A 27,754-nucleotide genomic window follows, 5' to 3' on the forward strand; every position below is an offset into this window, starting at 1 on the left:
GAGCCGTGATTTAAACTGCTGTTTCTTCGGACGTAAATAAAACAAACTGAAATAAAAACCGCTCCTTCTTTTCTCCTCAGAAGGTTTAGCCTCCGATGCTAACCTTTTCACCACAGCTTTCATAGCGTGCGCATGCGCATCCAGGAAGCAACAGATGGCGCGAGGCCACGTTGCCACGGCAACCTTTGTCACTCCGCAAAAACATACCCAACTGTCGCACGTGCAGTGACACCATCACTACTCACAGGTTTATTATGGGGAAAGAAATGAGCTGGGTTGTTTTTTTCTTCTTCCCCATGTTTATTTACTTTAAAAACACACACACACACACACACACACCAAACTGATGATCAGGTGCATCTTTACGCTCGATCACGGAGGCTGCCATCTTTCAACTCTTTGTTTGAAGCGAGCTTACGTACAGCTATCTAACAAGCGCGTTCATTGGTTGTTACACAGCGATGGACCAATCACGTACCTCGTTTCATATCAATGATGGAATTACTGAAAGTCGGAACGAATAGGATATGAATGCGGATTTTTGAGCGAAAAATCGGAAAAGAATTTTTTTTTTAATTTTGAGGTGAAAAAAGCGGAATTCTGCGAATTCGCGGAAAAATCACATCCCTGGATTATAGGAAATTGCGCATTTCTCGATAACCACCTTGAGTGACTCGGCAAATGGCGGCCAATCGCTTTGTCACCCTAAGTGAGGAAGGATGACAAATTATGAAAGAAAACGTTGGTCCTAAAAGCACTAAAAAACAAACAAAAAAAAATAAGGCTACGTTCACACTGCAGGCTGAAGTGACTCAAATCTGATCTTTTCGCCCATATGTGACCTGTATCCGATCTTTTATTGACAATATGAACGACACAGATCCGATTTTTTCAAATCCGACCCAGGCCATTTGGATATGTGGTCCTAATTCCGATTCCTATCCGCTCTTTTCATATGCGACTTCAGTCTGAACTGCCAGGTCGCATTCATCCGACTTACACGTCATCAACAAGCCACAAACGTCACTATTCTGCGCTGAAGTAGGCGGCGGGTCTCTCAAAAAAAGTTACAACAACATGGCGCATAAATGACATCAATGCGAGGGACGCTTCGGGCTGTGAAGGTTCTGAATCTTCTCAATGGAAGGACGCAGAGGTGAGGGAGCTGATTTCCATTTGGGGGGATACAGTTATTCAAGCTAGATTGGATGGGTCATACCACAACCGGGCGGTTTTACTTCCGTAAACACTGGCCATGCTCACTGTGTGTGACGTCGTCGTATCCTGCAACGCGCATGCGGAACACTTTTAGGTCGCTTTTCGTTCATACTGAGGATCACATACAAGTCGCATATATTTGTTAATGTGAACGACCTCACAAAAAAATCAGATTTCACAAAAAAATCGGAATTGAGCATTAAGTCTTGCAGTGTGAACGTAGCGTAACAAGCTCAACAAAAATCTCCAAATCCCCTTTTGACTTTAATATGTACCTGATCTAGGGCACAGAAATAAAGTAGGGATCCTCAGCATCATCACAACCACTACTTCGCTTCTTCCCCTTCATAGAGATTAAAGTGGAGCAAAGAAAAAAAAATCCTGAACTTTTGAAAGACAAACTAAGATGGGGGAGGGGGCCAGTGTCCCCTGAAAAAATTTTAATAACATGCAAAACCCTGCATTCTAGTGCTTATTTTCACTAAAACAAGTTATAACTTTTAAGCCTTTTTCTTTCATGTACATTCATGATTAATATGTCAAAAATATCAAATTTAATTCCCCGAGTTAATGAGTAATTTTCAGGAGTGCATTTAGAAAACGCGGTGATTTTCCTGGCTACACAGTTCATTACTTTGAAAAAAATCAGACAGTTGACGGTAAACTCAGCAAAATCCCAAAACAGTACTGTTAAAAAGTAAAGGTCTGTTCGAGTTTCTAAAGCTTTCAGGTTTCAATGTTGGGGACATTGAGCCTTGTTTATCAGAGTTGTGCGTTTGCATAAGCTAAAGTGAACTAAAAATTTCCAATTCATATTTATGCGAGTTGAACCAATTGTTTACATTAGTTTGTATTGTCTGTAAATTTAAACACACCAATGAATACCAAATTTCTCATGTAAATCAGGGGTGTGGCTAGGATTTTTTCAGGGGTGTGTGTGCGTGTCACACACTGACTGGCAGCCTGAGTGCATTATGTAACAAAAAATAAATTACCATTGCTAGTTTTAGGCAGCTTAGAAACCGGCTCTTCCATTATTGCTGTTTCTTCCACGTTTTCTTGATGATGTGTTCTAGAAACGGCACTAAAACTTAGCTTCGAAGCCACAAAATGCAACTTTGAGATATATATATATATATATATATATATATATATATATAGCTTACCTCTCTTCATGTCGAAAGGAGGAGGAAAGTTTTGCTTGTTTTGACACGGCGAATTAACAACACAAGAGGAAATACTTGTAATTTGCAACTAAAAAGACCACAGCTACACTGGCAGCTTGAACATGCTTTCTAGTGCGATTGTGTTGCGCAGAACGGTGTCAGTCCTGCGCGCCTTAGCTTGTGCACCTGAAGCCTTAGCTTGTGCACCTGAAGGCGCGCCTAACAAAGAACACCTGTCTTTAATCAATTAACTATGTTTGGGCTATTTAAGGACTGCGTCCATGCAAGGACGATGCGAAGTATTACGCCGCGTCTAGGAACGCGAAAAACCCGAAAAATACATTTCTCCATTCGGGAAACCGGAGATTTTCAAGAGTTTTGTCAAATATCCGGATTTCCGGGTAAATCCGGAAGACTTTCATCTATACCTTCATTCCGCAGTGACTTGCATTTAGTTTTCAATTCTCACAACACTCTCACATCCTCACAGATACTCAAGTATAAACCAGGCCCGAGTCTGCAGAACACATACCTGCTGCAGGCTGAGGCAGATTGTTCTTGCACTCTCCACTGGGCTCATAATCCTCGACTTACTCAGAGTCTCCTTAATTATATCACCAAAATCTCTGTAGAACTACACACACACACGCTCGTTCTTTATAGAATAAATGACACGAGATAAAATCAACAGAGCATATAAGTCACACAAAGATATTGTCACCGATATATACATATCTCGTCTCATACACGCTATTATTTAAAACCAAACGGCAACTTTTTTTTTTTTTAATTGGGGTCAGGCAGGATATATAAAATCGATTTAAAAACTAGCTCAAAGTGCGGTGCATCACACAGACCTTGCTGTAGTGTTTGAAGACATCCGCTGCTGCTCGGAGCTCCAACACGCCGTAAATGATAAGTTTGCAGTAACCTGCCAGCTGATTCCTTCTGCGCTGGAGCGCCATGATTTTCAGCTCCTCTTCCTCATCCACACCTATGCACACGTATTGTATTTGTACTATACATTATAAAAACCAGTTAACCGTTTAAGGTGCCAGTCTTCTCAAACTGAAAATTACAATTTGGCGATTCGTTATGATTAAAATCTACAAGAAAATATTTTCAGTGGCAAAATATGAAAATTTACAGTACCTCTGGCGAGTTTTCATGCAGAAAGCAGCACTGATCAGAGTGAACAACCTCGGTCTGTATCAGAACTAGTGACGCAGTCTATATAGATACTGGTCCGATATGATGCTCAATTACTCAGTCACAGAAGATGTTTAGATGCTGACATGTAATACCAGGTGATGCTATGCTGTCTAAGACTTGTGTCCGTGTCACATTAATGATCTAAAGAGAGCACTCGCTGATGTGATTTTTCAACAAATTTTCACGTTGACACATGAACAGAGCGAAATGAAATGCTGTCATGTCCCTGATTAATGAAGCAGCTTAATTTCTGCATTCGTACTGATATACACACTTATTGAAAAGCATGTACTCAATGGTAATCAGGATGGGAAAAAGTCTCAGGAGCAAACACTTTACTCAAGTGAGCAGTCAGATATGAAGAGAGATAACACTTCATGATCATATTAGCAGGCGAAGGAAATTAATATGATAATGTACAGTGGCATGCACAAGTTTGGGCACCCTTGCTGAAAATGTCTGTTACTGTGAATAGTTAAGTGAGCAGAAGATGAACTGATCAAAAGGCATAAAGGTAAAGACGAGACATTTCTTTTCAGCGTTTTCTGCAAGATGTGTATTATTTTTGTTTTGTACAATTGGAGAGTGAAAAAAGAAAAGGAACACCATGTGAAAGTTTGGGCACCCCAATACATTTGAGTTCTCAGGTAACTTTTACCAAGGTTCCAGACCTTAATTAGCTTATTGAGCTGTGGCTTGTTCAAATTCTTCGTTAGGAAAGGTCAGATGATGCAGATTTCAAAGCTGTATAAATTCTCTGCCTCCTCAAACTTGTCCCTAAAATCAACAGCCATGGGCTCCTCTAAGCAACTCCCTCGCATTCTGAATAATAAAATAAGTGATGCTCATAAAGCAGGAGAAGGCTACAAGAACGTAGCAAAGTGTTTTCAGGTAGCTGTTTCCTCAGATCGTAATGTTATCAAGAAATGGCAGTTAACAGAAACGGTGGAGATCAAGGTGAGGTCTGGAAGATGAAGAAAACTTTCTGAAAGAACTGCTCGTTGGATTGCTAGAAAGGCAAATAAAAACCCGTTTGACTGCAAAAGACCTTCAGAAAGATCTAGCAGACCCTGGAGTGGTGGTGCACTGTTCTACTATGCAGCGACACCTGAACAAATATGACCTTCATGGAAGAGTCATCAGAAGAAAACCTTTCCTGCGTCCGAGCCACAAAATTCAGTGTCTGAAGTTTGCAAATGAACATCTAAATAAGCCTGATGCATTTTGGAAACAAGTCCTGTGGACTGATGAAATCAAAATAGAACTTTTTGGCTACAATGTGCAAAGGTATGTTTGGAGAAAAAAGGGTGGCAAATTCCAGGAAAAGAACACCTCTCCAACTCTGAAGCACGGGTGTGGATCGATCATGCTTCGGGGTTGTGTTGCAGCCAGTGGCACAGGGCACATTTCATTGGTCGAGGGAAGCATGGATTCGAATAAATACCTGCAAATTCTGGGAGCAAACATCACACCATCTGTAAAAAAGTTGAAGTTAAAAAGAGGATGGGTCCTACAATAAGACGATGATCCAAAACACACCTCAAAATCTACAATGACCTCAAGAGGCCCAAGCTGAAGGTTTTGCCCTGGCCCTCACAGTCCCTTGACCTAAACATCATTGAAAATCTGTGGATAGATCTCAAAAGAGCAGTGCATGCAAGACAGCCCAAGAAACTTGTAGAACTGGAAGCCTTTTGCAAGGACGAATGTGTGAAAATCCCCCAGGTACAGGTCTGCGCGGGTCGGATTTTTCAGTCCCGCTCCCACCTGCGCCCGCATTGTGCAGTCCCGCTCCCGCCCGCAAAGAATTATGATTTTCAGTCCCGCTCCCGCCCGCAAAAAAATTATGATTTTCAGTCCCGCTCCCGTCCGCGCCTGCCATATTTTGTCCCGCTCCCACCCGCAAATCCCGCATGATGCAGACGTTCGCGTTATTTCTCAGGAAAGTTCTTGTCTTGACACAGCGTGATGGTGCCCCGCCCCCTACTTTGAGTGGATTTGAGCATAAATATCTACAGCTCACGTTCACGTTTGTTATTATTTACCTTGTTTCTGAATTCAGCATATAGGGTCTCTAATAATAATAATTAGTGCTGTCAAGCGATTAAAATATTTAATCGCGAATTGCACATTTTTATCACGAGAAACCATTGTAATTCTCTGATCAGCATAAAAAAAAGTGAATGGGCTTGCTTGTACCAATGGTGTTTTTTTTTTATTGCAAAGCAGAGCTAGTAAGAGAAGTGAATTGATTTACTGCTTGAGTTAGTCTACAACTCTAATCAGAGAGACAGGTTACACAGTGACGGTAGGCTTGACTCAATGCTATCCCAGAAATCCTTCCTGTAATATGCAAATTTGGCCGCCTCTGATTGGACAGCCAAATTTGCATATTACAGGAAGGATTTCTGGGATAGCATTGAGTCAAGCCTACCATCACTGTGTAACCTGTCTCTCTGATTAGAGCTGTAGACTAACGCAAGCAGTAAATCACTTCACTCATGGTTCTCTTGCTAGCTGGGTATGAACTGCGAGTCATTAGAGTGATCAAAGGATTTCCCGTTAGGGTGATCAATGGCAAATTTAAAATGCCATTCCTCACTCAATCTGGCAATCTGACTCTCTCTGCAAATTTAGGCATCTTAAAATGTTTTTATTAATGCCAAATAAAATATCCAGCACAAATTATATATGATAGACATAAATTAATAATTTATAAATTTTATTTCAAACACGTTTTTAGTTAGCGGGACTGCAGCTTATCACTGCTCCCGCCGCATATGTGCACTCCCGCCAGCATGTGCGCACTTCCGGTCCCGCCCGCAATGAGCTTTCAAAATTTGTCCCGCGCCGCACTGCTTTGCGGCGGGACTCCCGCGGGAGTGCAGGGCTCTACCCCCAGGTAAGAACTGAAAGATTATTAGCTGGCTACAAAAAAAAAAAAAAGTGTTTACAAGCTGTGAAACTTGCCAAAGGGGTGTTACTAGGTACTAACCATGCAGGGTGCCAAAACTTTTGCTTCAGGCCTTTTTCCTTTTTTGTCATTTTGACAATATAAAAGATGAAAATAATAAATTGTTTTTGCTTAAAATATAAAGGAAATGGGTCATCTTTAACTTTATGCCTCTTGGAGATCATTTCATCTTCAACTTGCTTAACTGTTCACAGTAACAGCAATTTTGACCAGGGTGCCCAAACTTTTGCATCCCACTGTACGTTTCATGCAAATCAGTATTTACGCTTCAGTTTAATCGGAGGCTGAAGCACGTCAAGAACTCACATGGCTTTCAAGTTATCAACGTTCTCGAAACTCCAAGAGCCGTGATTGTGCGACACTGTGTCTGCCCACTACAACACCGTATGCCACACAATAATATTTGAATGAACAACACTTAGGAACTACATTTGTTTACCCGTGTCCTCATCGTCAAGGTTGGAGAATACGTAATCGATTAGGAAGGAGGCCATTTCAGCCCTGAGTGTGTCATCAGGAGAAACCCACATGCTTTGAGCATCAGTATATCCACCTTTGCCCTGCCCAAACACTACCAACACATCACACACACATTCAAAGGCCTAAGAGAGACAAACAGGAGTGATATGGGGAGGAGAGAGAGGGAGAGAGAGAGATCAAATTTTGAACTGTCTCAGCATGCACCATGGAATAATATACACACATTTACAGCATTGTAAAAGCATACATCAACATAATGGCTTGTGAAAAGCAGTGGTTAGTAAAAGCATGTTTTTATAAACCACTATAGCCTCTCCTATTTCGAGATAAAAAGGAAGCTACTTTTTCAGAGCAGGGAGTGTCGGCTTGACTAAACGTAATGGCTGTTACACCAACACTTAATACAAGTGGTCGGCTAAAAACAGCCTCCTTTATTAGGTAGTTTGTTGAACGTACAGTTCAATATGCAGACTGATCCAAAAGAGAGCCTCAAAAGGACATGATATGGCTGCATTGTTACAACGCTAACATTTCAATATACTCTTCCTACTTTCATCCCAAAGGGATCGAATTAATCTGCAAATTACGCGTGTGTGTGTGTGTGTAGAACCTGGTTCCTGACGAGACTGTTGCTCAGAGAAAGACAGCTCTGGCACACCACACAAAAGGAACGAACCTGCTTCAACAAATTTTTCATCTCTGCCTGAGAGAGAGAGAGAGAGAGAGAGAGAGAGAGAGAGAGAGAGAGAGAGAACCAATAAACACAAATGCATAAATTTGATCAACGTGCAGTTTTGCTTCGACACGTCGAGCATACAACACATGGTCCTAAATATGTATGATAAGTCACATCACAAGAGTGGACAAATCACTAATCTGAGAGATACTAATACTGGGAAGGCGTGTGGATATTGATTTTTCCATGTTCATGATGTTCCATTTTAAAATATCATGATGAGTAATTTAATAGTCAAGAACCATAAGCCTAAAAAGTCGTCGTCGTCGACCATTTTCAGTTTAACGAGTAGAGCAGGGCATCACACTACTGCCAGCTGTACATTCAGGAGCTGAAGCAAATGCAAAAAAAAAAAAAACACCTCAGTTGGACAAGTGATACTGCAGTAATGTGCAATATACAATTAACAAAACACATCATTTTGATTTAATCCTTTTACAAAGTGAACGTCTAATGTTCAGAGATGTCCACAAGCGCCAGCGACCGGTGGTTTTCTCTGCCTACACAGACTGTCTGCACCGGCTACTCGGTCCCAGAAAATAAATAAATAACTTGTCTTTCAATGTTCAAGTGATTTAGATGAGTCTCCACTGCCCATAATTTGCTGCAAATCCATTTACTTTGCCACAAAATGGTCTTGGATTCAGATCTAGTTTGACCAGAAGCGACGACATATTTGTTGATCGATTCATGCGCTATGATTGGCTGAGCTGGACCACGTGACCACACTGTAGCATACATAGTTATGTTACAGAGCCAGACAGCATACTACAGAGGATAACTGAGAAAGCAAAAACACACATACATCTGGAAGGAAATGGTTAGCAATTTATTCGCTAAGAACACACCAGAAGGCATGTAAATTTCAAAATTTTCTGAGGGTGGGGAATTCATCCCCCCAAGAATTTGGTGTGCCACAACAGCTTCACTGCCACCTACTACTTTTTTTCTTAAAGCCGGCTACTTCAGATTTTCTGGAGAACCCTGAATGTTGAAATGGCCAATATTTTCATTGTTCAGGGGAGCACAGGAAAGAAGAGTAGGAGCACACCAGTCAGAAGAGGGAGGGGGGTGAAAAATCCCCGGAAAATTTAGTCATGTTCTAATGATCATCGTCGTCACCATTATTTGTAAAGTGATTTTACACTTCAGTATAGGCCTTTTGGGTCAAAATCTTCATCCTTATTTTTCCCCCCGAAAGCAAGGGAACCCACGCGAGTCAAGAGCATTTGTGCTCGACTCATGCTCAGTGATGAAATGATCTTGATTTGTGTCATAAGACTTTTTTTCCCCCCCTCTCAATATCGATGATAAGCTGAGGGTATTGGGGGGGGGGTTGGGGGGGGGGTTTCAATTCAGTTTAGTTTGTGCTGCTGTTTTAGCAAATGGCCGTTTGGTCACAAAGCAGCTTTACAGAATATAAATCTGAAAATTCTCCCTGATGAGCAAGCCAGAGTCGACAGTGGCAAGGAAGAAACCTTGAGAGGAACCAAAGGAAAGAAACCCTTCCTCACCTGGGTGACACTGGATCATGCAATTCTAAATAATTTCTATTCTGTATAGTCAAAAAGTGCCACTGTGTAAACAAGTCCTTATGAGCACAAGCATCAGAGTCATTTCTGAATTCATTACAGTTTTAACTTCAAGTCGACTGTACCGCACTGAAGTTATTAACTGTTCAACGACGGAGACTTGAGTGCAAATTGTTGAGCAGTTCTTCCCTTGGAGATTCGTATAATATTTATATATTTGCACAGTATACGATGTTCTGATAATCTTTAAATACTTTAAACAGGAATGAACACGGTTTCGTCGGTCTGCATCATTTCACGTATTTAAAAATGTATATCGTGATAATTATCAAGATCATTCAATAAAAGATTATCACATAACACAGCTTATATGCGGTGATGTCTGTGAAACTTGTTTGAAACCGCTTGTTTTTTGTGACATGGCACATTGTCAATGCTGGAAGTAGCCATTATCATTAGGGTAAATTGCAGTCAGTAACAATACTCAGCTGTCTCATGTAGACAATTTTTGAGCCCATATTATTACACAAACACCTGAACTATTGTCACGTGGCAGGTCAGGTCCATGGATTTATGTAGTTGATGCCAGAATCTGACCCCAATCTGTCTGCATATTGCAGCAGCAATCAAGATTCCTTCAACCTGTCAATGTTTTTCCAATCTTTAACTGTCCGGTACTGTTGAGCCTGTGCCCAATGTAGTCTCAGATTCCTATTCTTAGCTAAGAAGAACCTGATGTGGGCTTCTGCTGTTGTAGCCCATCAGCTTCAAGATTGGAAGTGTTGTATGCATCAGTGTTCTGGCAGACACACATTTATGCCGCTTTTCCACTACAAACGCGGCTGAGCCGTGCCGTGCCGAGTCGAGCTGAGTCGGGCTGAGCGGGGCTGTTGGAGTTGCATTTCGACTACAACCACGCTGAACCGTGCTGGCTGGAAGTGGGTGGACACATTGGGTGGAGTTAGCGAAAGTGGGTGGACGTCATGTGATGTCGTTAAGCAGCGCAAACAGTGACATCAGTGACAGTGGCGGAACAAGTCAGAGCCGGGCCGGGGGCGGGGCAAATGACCGGGCCCTTTATTAAAGCTTATCATAACATCATTTTAGGCTACAAAATGTCCGCAACTGCGGTGTTTACCAATTTCAACACTACCGGGTGCAACTATGTTATTTAGTACATCAAGTCCTTCAAACGAACATGTAACTCAGAAACAAAAAACATTAGGATACTGTACATGGCTCATAATAAAACATCAATAGCCTATACTGCGCACATTATTTGAAGGGCATACGAATGAGCGCTCAGAGGTTGCAACGGTGATAGGAAGAGTCAGAAATAAAAGGAGGGCGGTGCAAACCTCACTGAATGCACTGTGTTTACCAATTTCAACACTACGGGGTGCAACTATGTTATTTTGTACATTAAGTCCTTCAAACGAACATGTAACTCAGAAACAAAAAAACATTAGGCGACATACTGTACATGGCTCATAATAAAACATCAATAGCCTACTGCGCGCATTATTTGAAGGGCATACGACGAGCCTTGCGCTCCGCGAACTCGTCCACGATGCTCTGTATGTCACTGATTCAGTGAGCTTTTAAGCGGTAGTCTCACGACCCGGATAGTAAACAATAAACATGGAGAACATGGTGTCGTTAGTGTTGCTGGTCTTGGTGCTGTGGCTTGTTGTCACCGACAACGCGGACAGATACTGGCAAGAGCGTATAGATGAGGCGAGGCGCATAAGGCTTCAGAAATTCTCGTAATTCGTAATTATTCTTCTTCCGGGTTTGCGGTGTTTACAGATCCCAGCGCGCTCGCGGGGCGTGTGTGGGCATGTGAGGACACGCCTCCTCACCAATCAGTGCACAGGGGAGTGTCTGCTCACGCCCCCAACCTCACTCGGCACGGTTTGGCTCGCTTCAGCCCCACTCCAAAACGGTGCGAGTTTTAGGGGCTAAGCAGGGCTGAAGCGAGCTGAGTCGTGCTGGTTTTTGGTAGTCGAAACGCGAGCCGTGTCGGGCTGAAGTGAGCTGAAGCGAGCTGAAGTGAGCTGAAAAAGGGTAGTGGAAAAGGGCCATTAGAGATAATGTACCTTCTCAGGTTGAGGCGTTTGGGAGAGCTTCACTCTTGCCCACAGCAAGTGGAAAGCGGCACACTTCAGTGCACAAAACATCAACTGTAATCAATCATAATAAAACAAACAAAGTCAGTCAACAACTCAACACATTGATTATTCTATCCACATTCACTGGATATGAGCAATCGCATGCTCTGACTGGCTACTCTGCTACTAGGATATCAGCTCATATACTGCGAGTAGAGAAAAACAACATCGTAGCTTTGTCATCAAGGATTTAAAAGAAACAAATAGCTAAAAGAAGAGTTCCTCCCCCCCCCAAATATCTCCTGTTCCACACTCCAGCCCAGTTGGGGGTGGTAATGCACCTTCATGTTGGTTTGCCAACCGCCAAAAAGACCCCTAAAGGAAAAATAAATAAATGGCAGAGCATGTTGCTGAACCAACGGAGGACGAAATAAAACTACTCAAAAACAAAACCACAAAAGGGGGGCAACAAAATATGGAATAAAATTTGATGGCAAGAACGTCTATTTAAGAATTATTAGACCATTTTTCACAAATTGCTACCGTCATTTCAACGGTTCGTTTACATTCTAAGTGAAAATTATTCAGACGTTTTGTATTAAAAAAAAAAAAAAAAGTGTTTATCGAATTTGCAACAAATAAAAATGCTCCATTTCTCAAAATCCAGTGCATGTGGTTATAATCAATCAATCAAGTTGGACATGGCTTATAGCCAACTCGGCGCTACGTGCAACGTCAGCTATCAGCTCGTGTACAACTCAATTTCATGGAATAACTGTTCGGGCCGGTCCCACACCACCGATAACTATACCTCTAACTTCAGCTATGACGATCCCTCTGCCTGAATTTAGTTCCAGTCTGGAGCAGTCGCACCACAACTGTAACCCCAACTGTAGTATCGCTTGGTCCTGCCACTCATGTAAATAAATGCATGCAACTTAGAAATAGTCATGGAAGTTTTTTTTCAAGTAGTAGTACATTATTCCAGGTCATCCTGTACAGCTTGGACTTCAAAACAACCCATGCACACACTCCAGTGGTTGGAAAAAATACAGATAGGTCACAGACTATGGAAATACAATTAAAAAAATTAAAAAAGGATGCAAAATACAGAGTGGTGACGGATTTTCATCCAGATGAGTCACCGGCGCTAATAATTTACGGATTGCTCACGGACGTTTCAGTATATTACAGATTGGTTACCGATGTCAGACGGATGATGCATCATGGATGAAAAATTAAGACGTCTCAAACAATTAAATGTTTGGACTGCCAAAGTTAATCATTAAAATATCTTTCCTACATTTATTTGTTTATTAATTCACTATTGATATTTCATGGAAAAACATATCCGCGAATAAAAGAGCAGTACTTTGTATTATTTTTTTTTTTTAATTTTCCGTGAATCCGTATCCCGTGGCGACAAGGATGTACAAAGGATGCCCAGGAAAAAATAGCACATGCTCAGACAATGTCATATATAAACAATTACCTGATTGGTCAGATGTTTTATTGGGTCAGGTCCAGGCCTAGAGGGGGCCCAGAAGCAATCTCACTCTGCTTCTCACTGGGCCTTTTTTATTTTATTATTAGTGGTGGTGTATGTGGCAGTGGGGGCGTGGCCAAGCGTCAGCCTGTGAATGGAGGGTGGAGTCAGGGAAGGTAAGTGGTGGAATCACTGCACCTGAGGGGAATTAACCTGTGTTTGTGTGTCTTCCCCAGTGACCCATACAGTTCATGCAGTGTGCGTGACATAAACGTAGTGCCTTGATCGGTCAGAATCTCTTTGGGGATTCCGACTCGGGAGATGATGCGGAAGAGCGCTTTTGCAATACTACGTGCTGAGATATCGCGAAGAGGCACTGCTTCCGGATATCGCGTTGCATAGTCTACCAGAACTAAAATAAAGCGATATCCTCATGTTGACCTATCTAAGAGCCCGACGAGATCCATCCCAATTCTTTCGAACGGGGTCTCGATGAATGGCAGAGGGCGCAAAGGCGCTTTTGGAATGGCCGCGAGATTGACTAACTGGCATTCGCAGCACACCGTACACCACCTACGGACATCGCCGCGAATCCCTAGTCAATAGAACCGGGCCAATATTCGGGCTAGTGTCTTATCCTGCCCCAAGTGTCCAGCCATGAGATTAAAAGTGAGCCGCCTGGAATATAAATTCCTGATGGCTCTTTGGGATTAAAAGCTGTGTTATTTGTTCCTTAGTCTGAGTGTCCTGCGTGACTCGGTATAACCTATCCTTAATAATGGAAAAATAGGGGAAGGACGGGGTGGTGTTTGGCTGGAGAGTTTGACCATCGATTACTCTCACTTGGTCAAACGCATGCCGCAGAGTCTCGTCTCGCGACTGCTCTAACAGGAAATCCGCGAGGGAATCCCCGAGAGACGGAGGAGGAGCATGCTGCTCCTCACTCTGACGCGGTGATGACGTAGACGGCTCTGTGACAGCTGCTCCTGCCAATGCCACTCCAGGCCCTCCCCCCGTGGAACTATGGCAGGCCCCACTCTTCACTAAATGAGTCATTAATTCCCGAAATCCCGGCCAATCAGTCCCCAGAATTTTCTGACACGTTCTCGCCCCTGCCCAGCCACACCCACCTCATAGAATACCACATTGAGATGCCCCCGGGGGTAGTAGTGTGCAGCCGCCCTTACAGACTGCCCGAACACACACACACACAAAAAAAAAAAAAAAAAAGGTGGTTCAGGAAGAACTCGAGGCCATGCTCGAAATGGGCATCGTCGAGGAGTCCCACAGTGACTGGAGCAGCCCGGTGGTCTTGGTTCCCAAGGCCGACGGGTCGGTCCGGTTCTATGTGGACTACAGAAAAGTCAACATGGTGTCTAAATTTGACGCGTACCCAATGCCTCGTATTGACGAGTTGCTCGATCGACGAGGCATGGCTCGTTTTTATTCAACGCTGGATTTGACAAAGGGATATGGGCAGACCCCTTGACTCCGCCATCCCAAGAGAAAACGGCCTTTTCCACACCGTTTGGCTTACACCAGTTTGTCATACTTCCTTTTGGGCTGTTTGGGGCGCCCGCTACGTTCCAGCAGCTTATGGATAGGGTCCCCCGTTTGAGCTCGTTGCTCATTTTAACATCGTGGTTGTCCAGCACTCTGTGCAGCAGTGCTTGGCATGATGTTCTGACCAATGTTGCTCGGTGGCGTCGCAGCAGCTGTGCAAGCGGTTTGGGACATCCCAGCGCTCTGCGTGGAGATGCGTTTGTGCTTGCTTTGTGGATCCATGGCATGGTGTTCCGAGTGACGTTGCCCAGTGGCGTCACGGCAGCTGTGTGGGACTTGTTTTCGGGCGCCTTTTGGTAGGACTGTGGCTGCTACGCCATTAGAAAGACACTCTGACCTCTACTTGGTGGAGTTCCCCCCATACTTGTAAAGCGACCTTGGGATTTGAGAAAGGCATGATATAAATGGAACTTATTCTTCACGAATGCCGATAAACCCAGGCCCAGGCTACAGGTATCATTATCGGTCTGGTGTGACCACCGACCACAAACTGCAGGGGACGATTTATTTATAGTTAGTTATCGGTATTGTGGGACCCGGCCTTTCGATATACAAATATGGTATTGTACAACAATTACATAATCAATATAAACAATTATTAACTACACAACATAAAAAGACACCAACTACACACCATTACACAGGACTTCTGTAGTGTCCTACAATAGTGCTTCATGTAGTCAAATAAAGAACTGCAGATTCTCAGAGCTCGTCACAAAGCTTTGCACATTACCTCCTTGTCCACCTCTCTGGACTCCACTCCGGTCTTCAGAATCAGGAAGCACGGCTCAAATAGCTTCAGCACAGTCAGATCTCTTGCACTGACACCCACACACAGAGAAATTCCACTGTGCACTAATGTACCAGTAAGTGGTATTTCCAGATCTATCAGTCAGTCAGTACTGAAAATACTTAAAACGCTGTAAATATGCAATATTTATTGTTCCAATTAACACAGTTAATATGTGGCATAGCATCATTATTTTTCACACACACTGTGCATTAAACAACCTAAACACAAGCACACCTGCTGAAAATGGCCAATCTCTTCAGGGAAGTCACAGCACTGTACACATCGTCCTCATCAGCTGTGCCCTGAAATCACAGACACAGTTAAATGATGTTAGATGAGCCTGTCGAATCAAAAACACCTTAAGAAGGGAGGACATTGTGGTTTCTCACCAATATAGCAAGCTTCAATTTTTTTTTTTGGCTCAACTTCAAGGCAATCCACAACTTCAAATGTCCTGACAAACAGATAAGGAGTACTAGAAGTGCACTCAGTAGAGTGCATGTTTCCGCCAAGCCGCATATAAACATCAAAATAAATAAATAAATAAATCACTTGAAGCTAGGATAATACTAAAGCTGTACAGCAAATTATCAAAACCCGTTCACTACTTTGAGTTACACTGGGAATAGGCAAATAAACAGAGGTGAAAACAACTTCCTCCAACAAAGCTGGTGGAGGTAATGTCATCACTCATTTATTAAAAAAATTAACAACTTTGACAGCTTGCTGTGGTATCGAAGGTGGAGGTTGGGCAAATATTACTGAAGGATGAGAAATTATTTAAAATTTTATAATTTTTCTGTTAAATGGGGGTACCGGTCCAAATGGACAAAATAATCTGACAATGAGCTCGGACTTGATGGTTGCATCATCGAGATAAGAAAATAATATCCCCCCCTCGATATCTGAAAGATATTTGCTTTCGATCAGATAAAGTGAATTCTTTGACAGTTTGGAGAACTCCTTTGTGACAAGTGAGAAACAAGTAAAAACGCCCCAAAAAAGTTTAAAAACAAGGAAGGTAAGCATTAATATACAGTGGTGCTTGAAAGTTTGTGAACCCTTTAGAATTTTCTCCATTTCTGCATAAATATGACCTAAAACATCAGATTTTCACACAAGTCCTAAAAGTAGATAAAGAGAACCCAGTTAAACAAATGAAACAAAAATATTATCCTTGGTTGTTTATTTATTGAGGAAAATGATCCAATATTACATATCTGTGAGTGGCAAAAGTATGTGAACCTTTGCTTTCAGTATCTGGTGTGACCCCCTTGTGCAGCAATAACTGCAACTAAATGCTTCCAGTAACTGTTGATCAGTCCTGCACACCGGCTTAGAGGAATTTTAGCCCGTTCCTCCGTACAGAACAGCTTCAACTCTGGGATGTTGGTGGGTTTCCTCACATGAACTGCTCACTTCAGGTCCTTCCACAACATTTCCATTGGATTAAGGTCAGGACTTTGACTTGGCCATTCCAAAACATTAACTTTATTCTTCTTTAACCGTTCTTTGGTAGAACGACTTGTGTGCTTAGGGTCGTTGTCTTGCTGCATGACCCACCTTCTCTTGAGATTCAGTTTATGCACAGATGTCCTGACATTTTCCTTTAGAATTCACTGGTATAATTTAGAATTCATTGTTCCATCAACGATGGCAAACCGTCCTGGCCCAGATGCAGCAAAACAGGTCTAAACCATGATACTACCACCACCATGTTTCACAGAGCAGAATCACTTTTATTGCCAGGTATGTGGACACACGAGGAATTTGACTCCTGTTTCACTTGGCTCTCATAGTACAAAACAGATTAAAAGTGTATACACAAAACAAACAAACAAGACAGACAGAAAAAAAATGGTGCAATAGGTGCATAGTGCAAAGTAATCCAAGTAAGTCAAGTATGGAATAGATAAAGTATACAGTGTGCACAAAATTACAGTACGAGTGTGCAGATATTTTATAAGTGATTACTGATATACGAATCTGGATTTTAGCTGTTCATCACGGAAAGGATTTTCCCTTTTGGTGCAATATCGTGCATAGAGCAAAGATGAAATGGTAAATATAAATAAGTATAAACATGAGTAACGGTGAGCACAGAATGACAGTATGAGTGTGCAGATATTTTGCAAGTGATATTACTGATCTATGAATCTGGATTTTAGCTGTTCATCACAGAGACAGCCTGAGGGGGGGAAAAAAAAAAAAAAAAAAAACACTCTTGTGTCTGGTTGTTTTTGTATACAGTGATCTATATCGCCTCCCTGAGGGGAAAATATTAAACAGATTGTGACCAGGGTGTGATGGGTCCGCAGAGATGTTACCTGCCCATTTCCTGACTCTGGACAGGTATGGAGCACTTGCATGTGACGTCACAGCCGATCCAGATTGTGACAGACGCTATCTTGTAGGTCAAACGCCATATTCCGCCTTCTACTTCTGGTTCTACTTCTGCTTTTACTTCTACCTTTTCTTCTGGAAAACCCTACTATATACAATTCTACTACAACGGCTGCGGCTACAAGCTCTCCCTACCTGTGCACGTTTATGTTTTTTGTGTGTATTTTTGCGTGTTGTTCGTCTGTACCGGACTTCAATATCCACTACAACTGTATGGACTTACTGGACATTGGTTTCCAGCAGAAAATGACGGTTTGTAGCGATTTCCATCGCATGCACAACATTCCGGACGAGATAGCGAGACCAGCGGGGTCTCCGTGGATTGTTATCGGAAGCAAAGCGAAGGAGGCGGTGTCGGGAGCGGAAGCAAAAGCGAGGCTGCAGAGCCGGCCTGTTGACTAAGCTCAGAAAACAGCCACTCAAATCTCCACTGCCAAGCCTCTCTCTCTCCAACGCCAGATCAATGTAAACAAGACGGACGATTTGGAATTACAGCTGGAATTACCTTATTCTATTCTATAATCAGCTGGCCAGTGCTATACTCAATACTTAAGTGACTTACCCATCCAATGAGGATTCTTGTTTACAAGATGCCACATCTGAGTCGCTGACAAATCCTGAATTTCTGTAAAGATAACTGTCCAGAGATTTATAAGCACGCAGTGCTTCACCACTGAACAGCGAGGGAAAGTTAATGAGGTAATTATACACGTCTGGGTATTCCGCTGGCAGTTCAAAATCCGGTCGTGAAAACTCCGTCCGGTAAGCCATAAGGGTCACTAATCTGTAGATCGTTTATTTTAGACATCTATCTAGTTATCTGTTCATTAGAAAAATGAGCCGTGTAGTCCGTCGGTTGAAATTGATCCATTCTGTACACGAGTGCAGCAGTATTCAGCGGTGTTTTTGACCGACAAGATGGCGGTTGTGTACTTTCCAGTCACGTGACTGCAAGATCTCTATAGGTCTTGGATGGAGGGCAGGTTGACACCAATAATTTTCTCTGCGGACCTTATTGTCTGTTGCAGTCTGTTCTTCTCCTATTTGGTGACCGATCCAAACCAAACAGTGATGGAAGCGCAAAGAACAGACTGAATGATGGCAGAGTAGAATTGTGTCAGCAGCTCCTTAGGCAGGTTGAGCTTCTTGAGCTGGCGCAGAAAGTACAACCTCTGCTGAGCCTTTTTGATGATCGTGACTGTGTTGGTCTCCCACTTCAAGTCCCGAGAGATTGTAGAACCCAGAAACCTGAAGCTTTCAACAGCAGTCACAGTGTTGTTGGTGATGGGCAGCAGAGTGGGGGGGCTCCTCCTAAAGTCCACGGTCATCTCCACAGTTTTGAGCATGTTCAGCTCCAGATTGTTCTGACCGCACCACCAGACCAGCCGTTCAACCTCCCGTCTGTATGCAGACTCGTCACCATCTCGGATGAGGCCGATGACCGTTGTATCGTCTGCAAATTTCAGGAGTTTGACAGACGGGTCTCTTGAGGTGCAGTCGTTGGTATAAAGGGAGAAGAGCAGTGGGGAGAGTGCACACCCTTGGGGGGTGCCAGTGCTGATAGACCAAGTGCTGGATATGATGCTCCCCATCCTCACCTGCTGCTTCCTGTCAGTCAGGAAGTTTGTAATCCACTGACAGGTGGAGGAGGGCACAGCGAGTTGGGTGAGCTTGGTGTGCAGGACGTCTGGAACAATGGTGTTGAATGCTGAACTGAAGTCCACGAACAGGATCCTGGCATACATCCCTGCAGTGTCAAGGTGTTGCAGGATGTAGTGTAGACCCATATTTATTGCATCATCCACTGACCTGTTTGCCCAGTAGGCAAACTGCAGGGGGTCCAGCAGGGGGTCTGTGATGTCCTTCATGTATGACAACACCAGTCTCTCGAAGGACTTCATGACTACAGATGTGAGGGCAACAGGCCTGTAGTCATACAGGCCTGTAGTCATTCAGTCCTGTGATATTGGTTTTCTTAGGAACCGGGATTATTGTGGAGCGTTTGAAGCATGAGGGGACTTCACACAGCTCCAGGGATCTATTAAAGATCTGGTTGAAGATGGGAGCCAGCTGGTCAGCACAGACCTTCAGACAAGAGGGTGACACACCATCTGGGCCAGGTGCCTTCCTGATCTTCTGTCTGTGGAAAAGCTGACAGACATCCTCTTTACAGATCTTGAGTGCTTGGGGGGGTGGGTGTCAGAGGCAGGGGGTGGCAAAATGGCAGGGGGTGTAAATGGGTCTTTAATAACTGAAGGGGGAAGAGGTGTGAATGTGTCGAATCTGCAGTAACACACATTCAACTCGTCAGCCAGTTGATGGTTCACTGCAGTGTTGGTGGATGGTCTCCTATTGAAGTATTTCACCCACGTGACCAAGTCATGTGATGCTGCCATTTTGGATGGCACGGCTCGAATCAGTTTGAATGTGAGGAAGGCGACAAACGAAAAACAAAAGAAAAAGGAGCGAGATGCAGAAAACACCTTCACTATCCAGCGACGTAGGGCATTTACAGGGCGAGCAGAGGGAGAGGTATTTGCAAAAATTGAGGTTAGCAGGCTTAGAGAACGTTTACCTGCTTCCACCAGGATTGTTCACTGACATACGGAAGTACACGAAGCCCTCGTCTTTACCTGACTTCGGCCCACATGATCTGTATACCTATGTCGTTAAAAACCCATCGCCATACACAGGTATTGATCTGAAAGCGTATAAGAGTTTGGATGCCTACAAATATTTTGTGTCAGGCTGGGTAACATGCCTACATCAGCGGGTCGTCCATGGAGCTGGTGGTCGCCATCTTATTACAGCTAAGGTTTGTTCACATTTTCATTTACTTTCGGTCCTCAGGATAAACAAAATGTTATTAAATGTCATTGAAATAACTTCTTAGTCTGTTGAGACATGGCCCGTTATAAATTTGCTGTTACCAGACAATGACCAAGAACTGTATTATTAGGGTCGGTGTAGTTGTAGCAGTGTATTAGCAACTAGCTGTTAGCACTAGCTAATGTCAACAACATCATAGCTGGTATGTTACTGTAGCAATGTTTACGTTTAGTCATTTGGATGACTGTTAAAACCTTTCAGTCTCAAGTTTTTCCTTTACTGGATTTACTAGTTTACTGAGCTAGCATGCTCGGGCAAGCCGGCGGCTTGCCCGAGCGCGCTAGCCGGCCGCCGGCTTGCCCGAGCGCGCTAGCCGGCCGGCGGCTTGCCCGAGCGCGCTAGCCGGCCGCCGGCTTGCCCGAGCACGCTAGCTCAGTAAACTAGTAAATCCAGTAAAGGAAAAACTTGAGACTGAAAGGTTTTAACAGTCATCCAAATGACTGAATGTAAACATTGCTACAGTAACATACCAGCTACTGTTGTTGACATTAGCTAGCTTGACGTTCAAAATGGCGGACACCGGGACGTCACGTGACCCTGTGACGTCAGGTGAAATACCTCAATAGACCCTTCCCACTGACGTCACCGGAAACCGGAAGAAAACAGACCCTGCGCCATATTGGAAGACCAACAAACTCGTGATCAGGGGGAAATAACGGCAGCGCGCGGAATTTAAACCCACGAGGCACTTGATTCATCATAAACCTACAATGGTAAACTTTTGTGCTGTGTTAGGTTGTTCCAACAAAGCTGATGGGAAAGGTGAAAAGTCGTCGTTCTTCAGAATACCAGCTGTGATTGAGACAAGGGGACAAACTAAGGAGCTTTCTGCCCGGAGGCAGAGAGAGTATTTAGCTGCTTTATGCAGAGCGGATCTGAATATTTCTAATCTCCAACAGTACAGAATATGTTCAGACCATTTTGTTACTGGTAAGTCTCTAGGCTAGAGTGTTGTAGAACATTTTTTTAAATGTTAACTGAATAAAAACATCCTTAATTTTATCACATTGATGTTATATATTTCATTCCTTTCTTTTGTTTTAATTTTGCTCCCTCCATCCCTCTTTGGATTTTAAATATAGTTTTTCCCCCATGTCCAAATAATTCAAAGATATATGAATCAAAACAGATAAGTAGTAAATTAAAAATAAATTATGAAATTAAAAAATCCACAACAGCATGAATACAGATTGCAATAGTGGTCAAGTGCTATAATTTTTTTTAACATGATAGTGGAGAATTTCATTTAATCTGCACTGATTATTATATGAAATATAAATGAACAAATTCTGAACAGGTCTTTCATAATCATTGTTTGAAACAGAATTAAAAGCCCATATAATTAACCTAAATTATGGATACCTTAATAGTGACAAAAAGTATTAATTTTTCAACTGAAAAGATATATTATTAAAAGATAAATATCAACAAGATTACCTTGGCCATAACTGTGTGTAGGTTCTTCTTAACAACAGCTGTAATATCACGAACCAAGCCACTAACAACATAGTTGTAAGCCTGTAGCCCTTTATAGGCTTTCAAGTCATCAGCAGTGTAGGCACTGGGTGTAAACAACAGATAGTTTACACTGTCCGGGTAGCAAACAGCAGGCAGAATTGGTATCAGGTCCTCCTTATGTTTCCATTCTCCCTTGCCGCGAGTCTTATTATATGGATCAAACCCATCAATCACAGCGAGTTTCTGCACATACCGTGCCCTTTCTGCAGCTGGTAATGTACTCACATAACCCGAATTATTACCCATCGTGTCAGTTCACTCTCGCGCGTACTTTGTTTTGTGTTGTGAGTGCATGTGTTTGGTCTTCCAATATGGCGACTACCGAAATCTCGCGGCGCGATGACGTCATGCGGGAAGGGTCTATTGAGGATGTGCAGTCACGTGACCCACACGTGTGTACTCCGCCCACTCCGCCACATTGGACGGCATCAGGATAGTTTACCTTGCGCGAGCGTAATGGATCAAGGCAGTAATCCCCAAAAAATTCGGAAAATACCCCATCTACATCATGCGATTACTTGTCTAAGTTTGTTCAGCATCTTGAAGGTGACGTGAGGCAGCGTTACATGGAAAAGTGTTCCAGGTTGGGGATTGCAGATCCGTACAACTTGCCACAATCCTTGTTCAGGGAAATTCGGAGCTGCGGTGCCGGCAATTTGCCCGATCTGGCCTACCACGACATTTACAATTTTCTCATTAATCGTGAATCGTGTTACACTGGCAAAGCCCTCAAAGCTTACAAGAGCCTGGAAGCTTATAAATATTTTGTTGCGGGATGGGTATCCCAACTATACCTCTGGAAGGTACGTAAGAAGAATGTCTACTTGATAACCTCACGGGTAAGTGGCATTAAGACGTTTATCATAAAGAGACTATGCAGGACGTTTTATCTTAAGAATGTTCGAAATTTAAACTCAGTTCCAGATAATGACAGGGTTGTAAATATGTATGTTTTTGTCTGAAAAACAGTAAATCAAAAAGCTGCGCACATTTGCGCAGCTTCCGCGAAAACGTGGGCAGCTTTCTGATTTACTGTTTTCTTCTCATACTTCCTATTTTTCATAGACTGTAACGGCATTTGCTTATTTAGTAATTTTAATACAGAATTTACTCTGATGAAATTATTCAGACACTCCAACGCCCCCTTACACACCTTGCTCTTGGAGTGACCTTTATTGGTCGACCACTCTTGGGGAGGGTAACAATGGTCTTGAATTTCCTCCATTTGTACACAATCTGCCTGACTGTGGATTGGTGGAGTCCAAACTCTTTAGGGATAGTTTTGTAACCTTTTCCAGCCTGATGAGCATCAACAACGCTTTTTCTGAGGTCCTCAGAAATCTCCTTTGTTCGTGCCATGATGCACTTCCACAAATGTGTTGTGAAGATCAGACTTTGATAGATCCCTGTTCTTTAAATAAAACAAGGTGCCCACTCACACCTGATTGTCATCCCATTGATTGAAAACACCTGACTCGAATCTTCAAATTAACTGCTAATCCTAGAGGTTCACATACTTCTGCCACTCACATATGTAATATTGGATCATTTTCCTCAGTAAATAAATGACCAAGTATAATATTTTTGTCTCATTTGTTTAACTGGGTTCTCTTTATCTACTTTTTGGACTTGTGTGAAAATCTGATGTTTTAGGTCATATTTATGCAGAAATATAGAAAATTCTAAAGGGTTCACAAACTTTCAAGCACCACTGTACAAACAATAAAAAAAATATATAGAAACGCAGTGAAAATAACTCACAGACAACCAGATAACGTCAAGTTGCGCTTTAAGGATGCACAGGCACATTCTTGGACCGGACAGCTTTAAACAAAGGGATCATTTGGCAACGATAAATTTGAAGTGCTGATGACGATACCTTTGATATCTGTGAGCAAACTGGTTTCTGAATTGTATGCTTGATTGAGGCCTGTATTCTTTACATGACTAAGTTCTTCTTCCACTCGAACCCTCTAAAAACATGTCTTCATGACATGAGGCGTGCGCACATTTCAGCAAGCACGAGGTGTAGTATTTCAGTAAGAGATGGGTGTTCTACCTGCAGCACATCAGCGAGGTCCGCGTTAAATCTCTCCAGTGTCGAGTCAAGCAGCTGACTGACGACTCTTTCAGCACGCAGAGAGAAAGTGTACTGATCACAGCACAACACGCACAACACACGCACACATGCCTCCAGCACGCACTCCTCATGATGCTTCTCCACAATTTCACAGACCTGAGATAACAGCAGCTCCAAATACTGAGACAGCCAGTCAAAGAGAAGAAAAAAAAAAGACCACCACAAATTAGGTGAGGAGTAATGCAACAAAGTTGAGCCAAGTTTTACTTTATGCAGATGAGAAGCAAAGTCGTTGGCAACTACCAATAAGAATGTGGGACGGCGTTATGTTTCTTTTTAACCCTGACTGGAAAACATCCGTGTTTGCGTTCACATATTCAATTGGTGATTCTCACACTGCTTAAATGTGCTAAAAAAGTTTCCGATTTACCCAAACAGCAAGCGTCCGACATCTTATTTCAGTACAACCAATACTTCCTTGAACTCACAAAGAGCAAAACATTGTTTTAGCCTCAGTAGTAAATAGTAATGCATTGCACAACTTTATTTCCTTCCAAGTCTTTCACTTCCCGTGGGAAGACATTTGATTCGTCGTGAAGTGCTTTTGTACAGGTTCTGTCGTTATAATTATGAAACCATAGATATGTCCATTAGCGATTAACATTATTTTCAACGTTCACAAAATAAACACACACACAATGCCAGTGTTGCACCATTTCATTGTGCTTTTGAATTTTTGTGGATGCAAATATGTAAAACTTCTGCATTTTCACTGTTTGTAAAACTAGCTGAGGGCCCAGCGAGTCCTCACCTTCTCCATACGGCCTGTGCTGCCATAAGCCTCGAGCTCAAAATGCAGAGGAGCTTTGAGCAAACACACCAGTTTACCGACATCTGCAGAGAACTAAGAAAGGCAGAGAGCGCACATCTTCGTTCATAAATCAGGGAAGCAAACAGGTAAGGGGTATGCAAATAAATAAACAGACCATTATACGTATGTAGATAGACAAAACCTGCCACGACCTGAGCATTCCAGAGGTATGCTCCCCCAGGAGAATTTAAGCTCAGAACCATTTTCACAGCCAAGTTTTAAAGCCAAAATACATAACGACTGGGTTCTCATTGGCATTTCTTCGGTAGGGTTGTTAATTTGATCGATATTGATATTACATTTACTTTGGAATCATTCATTGAACTTTTCAAAATAAAAACTACTCACATCTATACACATTTAGGTCTGGATATATGTACCGCCACTAAACATCAAATTTTCTATTTGCAATTGCTGATGATAAAAACAAAAATGGCCTATTAATTTGTTACATGAAAGTGCGCTATTAAAAAGCTGAATGTGCTGACTGGACTCAAGCGCTTCATGTTGTCAGGGTAACGCTGGCAACACAACATACAGACTGATTACGACTGTCTACAGCGTGAAAGCTCTCCGTTCATGTCGTCGGCTATTGTTGATAAAATAAATTGTTCATACAAATAAGGTGTTTAAATTCAAAGAGTAGTCCAGTTTGACGACTACTTTTGTAATGGACAATATTGAGCGGTATGAGATACTTTGCAATACTGCCATTTTGATGACCCGCTATTTGTGAATTTCTCTTTGGGATTAATAAAGCAATCATTATTATATTTCTCTTCTGTCATTTTTAGCCACAAATTGTCAACCATTAATACCCATCTGAATAGCTTTTAAAGCAGCGAGGAATAATTTCATGAACTTGAGTGAAACAGCATTCAAGTATCGACTGGGGGTGGGGTGTTTTACCTTTGTGAGTAACTGAGGCAGAAGTGGTATGAAGTGATTGGTGATTCGTTTCCTCTCCTGAGTTTGTTGCTTTCTGCCTTTCAAAGTCTGAAACAGACATATGCACATTGATTCATCAGTCAGTGTCTCAGCCAGTCTCATGTTCCCTACCTGCCTCTACCTTCTTCCCAAGGGCTCGAGCTAGAGGTGGCGTTCCTTCCGTTGCCTGTCTGACCGCACACATCATCAACTCAATCAGAGCAGCCTCTTCATCATCATTCAGCCCTAACACACACACACACACAGTAATCCTCCACAGCAAATACATATGCAACTCAAAAATTTGCACTTGTCAAGACGCACCTTGCTCCTCCCCATTCTCCTGAAGCAGCAGTGATGTCATTGTCTCCCAATCTCTAAGTTCTGATGCTGCCACTCCCCAGAGGCTGTCCACCAGGTACACAGCATGTTCATGATACTAACACACAAACACATTAACAATACTAACGGTATTTGATATGGCACATTAGATGCTCTGGCTCTCTGATACTTCAAAGATGAAAACTTGGTCAGAGAGTTAGGGTTGAATTTTTTAAATTCTATTTGGATGGGCACCATGTTAATTTCATTAACAAAAACAAATGTTTGTTTGTCCAAAAAAAAAAAACAACAACCCCAAAACCTCTGAAACAACCTAAATGATAACTGTCAGAAATAGAAGCCCAAACATTGGTGAAATTCATTTTTCCCCATCTCATTTTTGCATTTTCATTTTACAAGAGTGATTAGACAAAAGAATCGAGTAATTACGTGCCAGGTAAGTGGCTCAGGTACAGGACGCATCTGAGTCGCATATACTGTTCAATAAACTCTGATCCTGTGACACTCCAAATTTATTTTGTGGTCAAATTATTTATTCCTGACAACAATAACGCTAATATACAGTAATACTAGCTAGCCATAACTAGCATACAGAACGACACACCACCCAAGTCACTGAATTAATTTAATGGAGTAATTTAGATGTCTGCAGCAATAAATAATAAAATAATAATAAAAGGGCTCGGCATAATGAAAGTATTCTCTCTCTCTCGCTTCCTTTTGAATTAGCTGCTGTTAGAGACACCGCTGTAGCTGTACGTTAGTATTAGTAGGAGACACGCCTTAGCAAGCCAGCGCTGGCAACGTGCATTTTAAAATAATCTGGTATTCAATTTACAAGGGAATTAAAACCTGTCAAAGTAACGCATGTGTATTTTGTATATTTAAAAAACAGGGAAAATCTGAGGTTGAAAGAAATTTAGTTTTCACCAAAGAAAAAAACTAAATCTCGACTAAAACTAACAATAACCAAAATATGACCAAGACGAATATGTATTTTTGTCCAAAAAAAATTGCAACTAAAATAAATATAATATAATCAAAATTTGCATCTGGAGGAGGTGGTTTTGAGGGTGATGGGGCACTTTCAGGGGAATGTTTGTATTTCCTCAAAGATCTTCAGGTCTCTATGATTTTCTGCTTTTCAAATCACACACCTTTCATGCAAGTTGTGTGGATTCAGTGAGATGACTTAATAGGCCATTTGCAGGAATTGGTCACGTGTCAATTTTCCCCATACCAACAAGCCCGTGGTGGGCAAACTAACTTGACATTCCTTGACAACCGTAAGAGTTTGACTGGCAATGCGAAGCAATCCATTTCTATCATAGCTGTTTTTACCTTTTCAACTGTCTTTTTTGACCCGAATTTTCGTGTGTACTTGGAAAAAGTTTGTGGTTTTAACTTCTGTCGTAAGTTAAAGCGAATCATTGGCCGTAAAAATGACATCAAA

The 27,754-nt window shown here is 42.4% G+C and overlaps 1 protein-coding gene across 1 annotated transcript in view; it reads right to left on the minus strand.

Annotated features, from left to right (window-relative positions):
• LOC132868410 (cohesin subunit SA-1) overlaps window positions 1–27,754 on the minus strand; it is a 57,525-nt gene that overhangs the window by 9,204 nt on the left and 20,567 nt on the right. Inside the window, exons 13-24 of the mRNA XM_060901273.1 lie at window positions 26,284–26,398; window positions 26,102–26,205; window positions 25,942–26,028; window positions 24,973–25,065; window positions 24,141–24,341; window positions 15,506–15,573; window positions 15,212–15,299; window positions 11,418–11,501; window positions 7,661–7,753; window positions 7,010–7,172; window positions 3,242–3,378; window positions 2,917–3,018 (exon numbers count right to left, since the gene is read on the minus strand). Coding sequence (XP_060757256.1) covers window positions 2,917–3,018; window positions 3,242–3,378; window positions 7,010–7,172; window positions 7,661–7,753; window positions 11,418–11,501; window positions 15,212–15,299; window positions 15,506–15,573; window positions 24,141–24,341; window positions 24,973–25,065; window positions 25,942–26,028; window positions 26,102–26,205; window positions 26,284–26,398 — 1,335 coding nt within the window. The remainder of the gene's footprint in view (window positions 1–2,916; window positions 3,019–3,241; window positions 3,379–7,009; window positions 7,173–7,660; window positions 7,754–11,417; window positions 11,502–15,211; window positions 15,300–15,505; window positions 15,574–24,140; window positions 24,342–24,972; window positions 25,066–25,941; window positions 26,029–26,101; window positions 26,206–26,283; window positions 26,399–27,754) is intronic.

This window comes from Neoarius graeffei, chromosome 20 (assembly GCF_027579695.1).
Source record: "Neoarius graeffei isolate fNeoGra1 chromosome 20, fNeoGra1.pri, whole genome shotgun sequence".
Classification (NCBI taxonomy): Eukaryota; Metazoa; Chordata; class Actinopteri; order Siluriformes; family Ariidae; genus Neoarius; species Neoarius graeffei.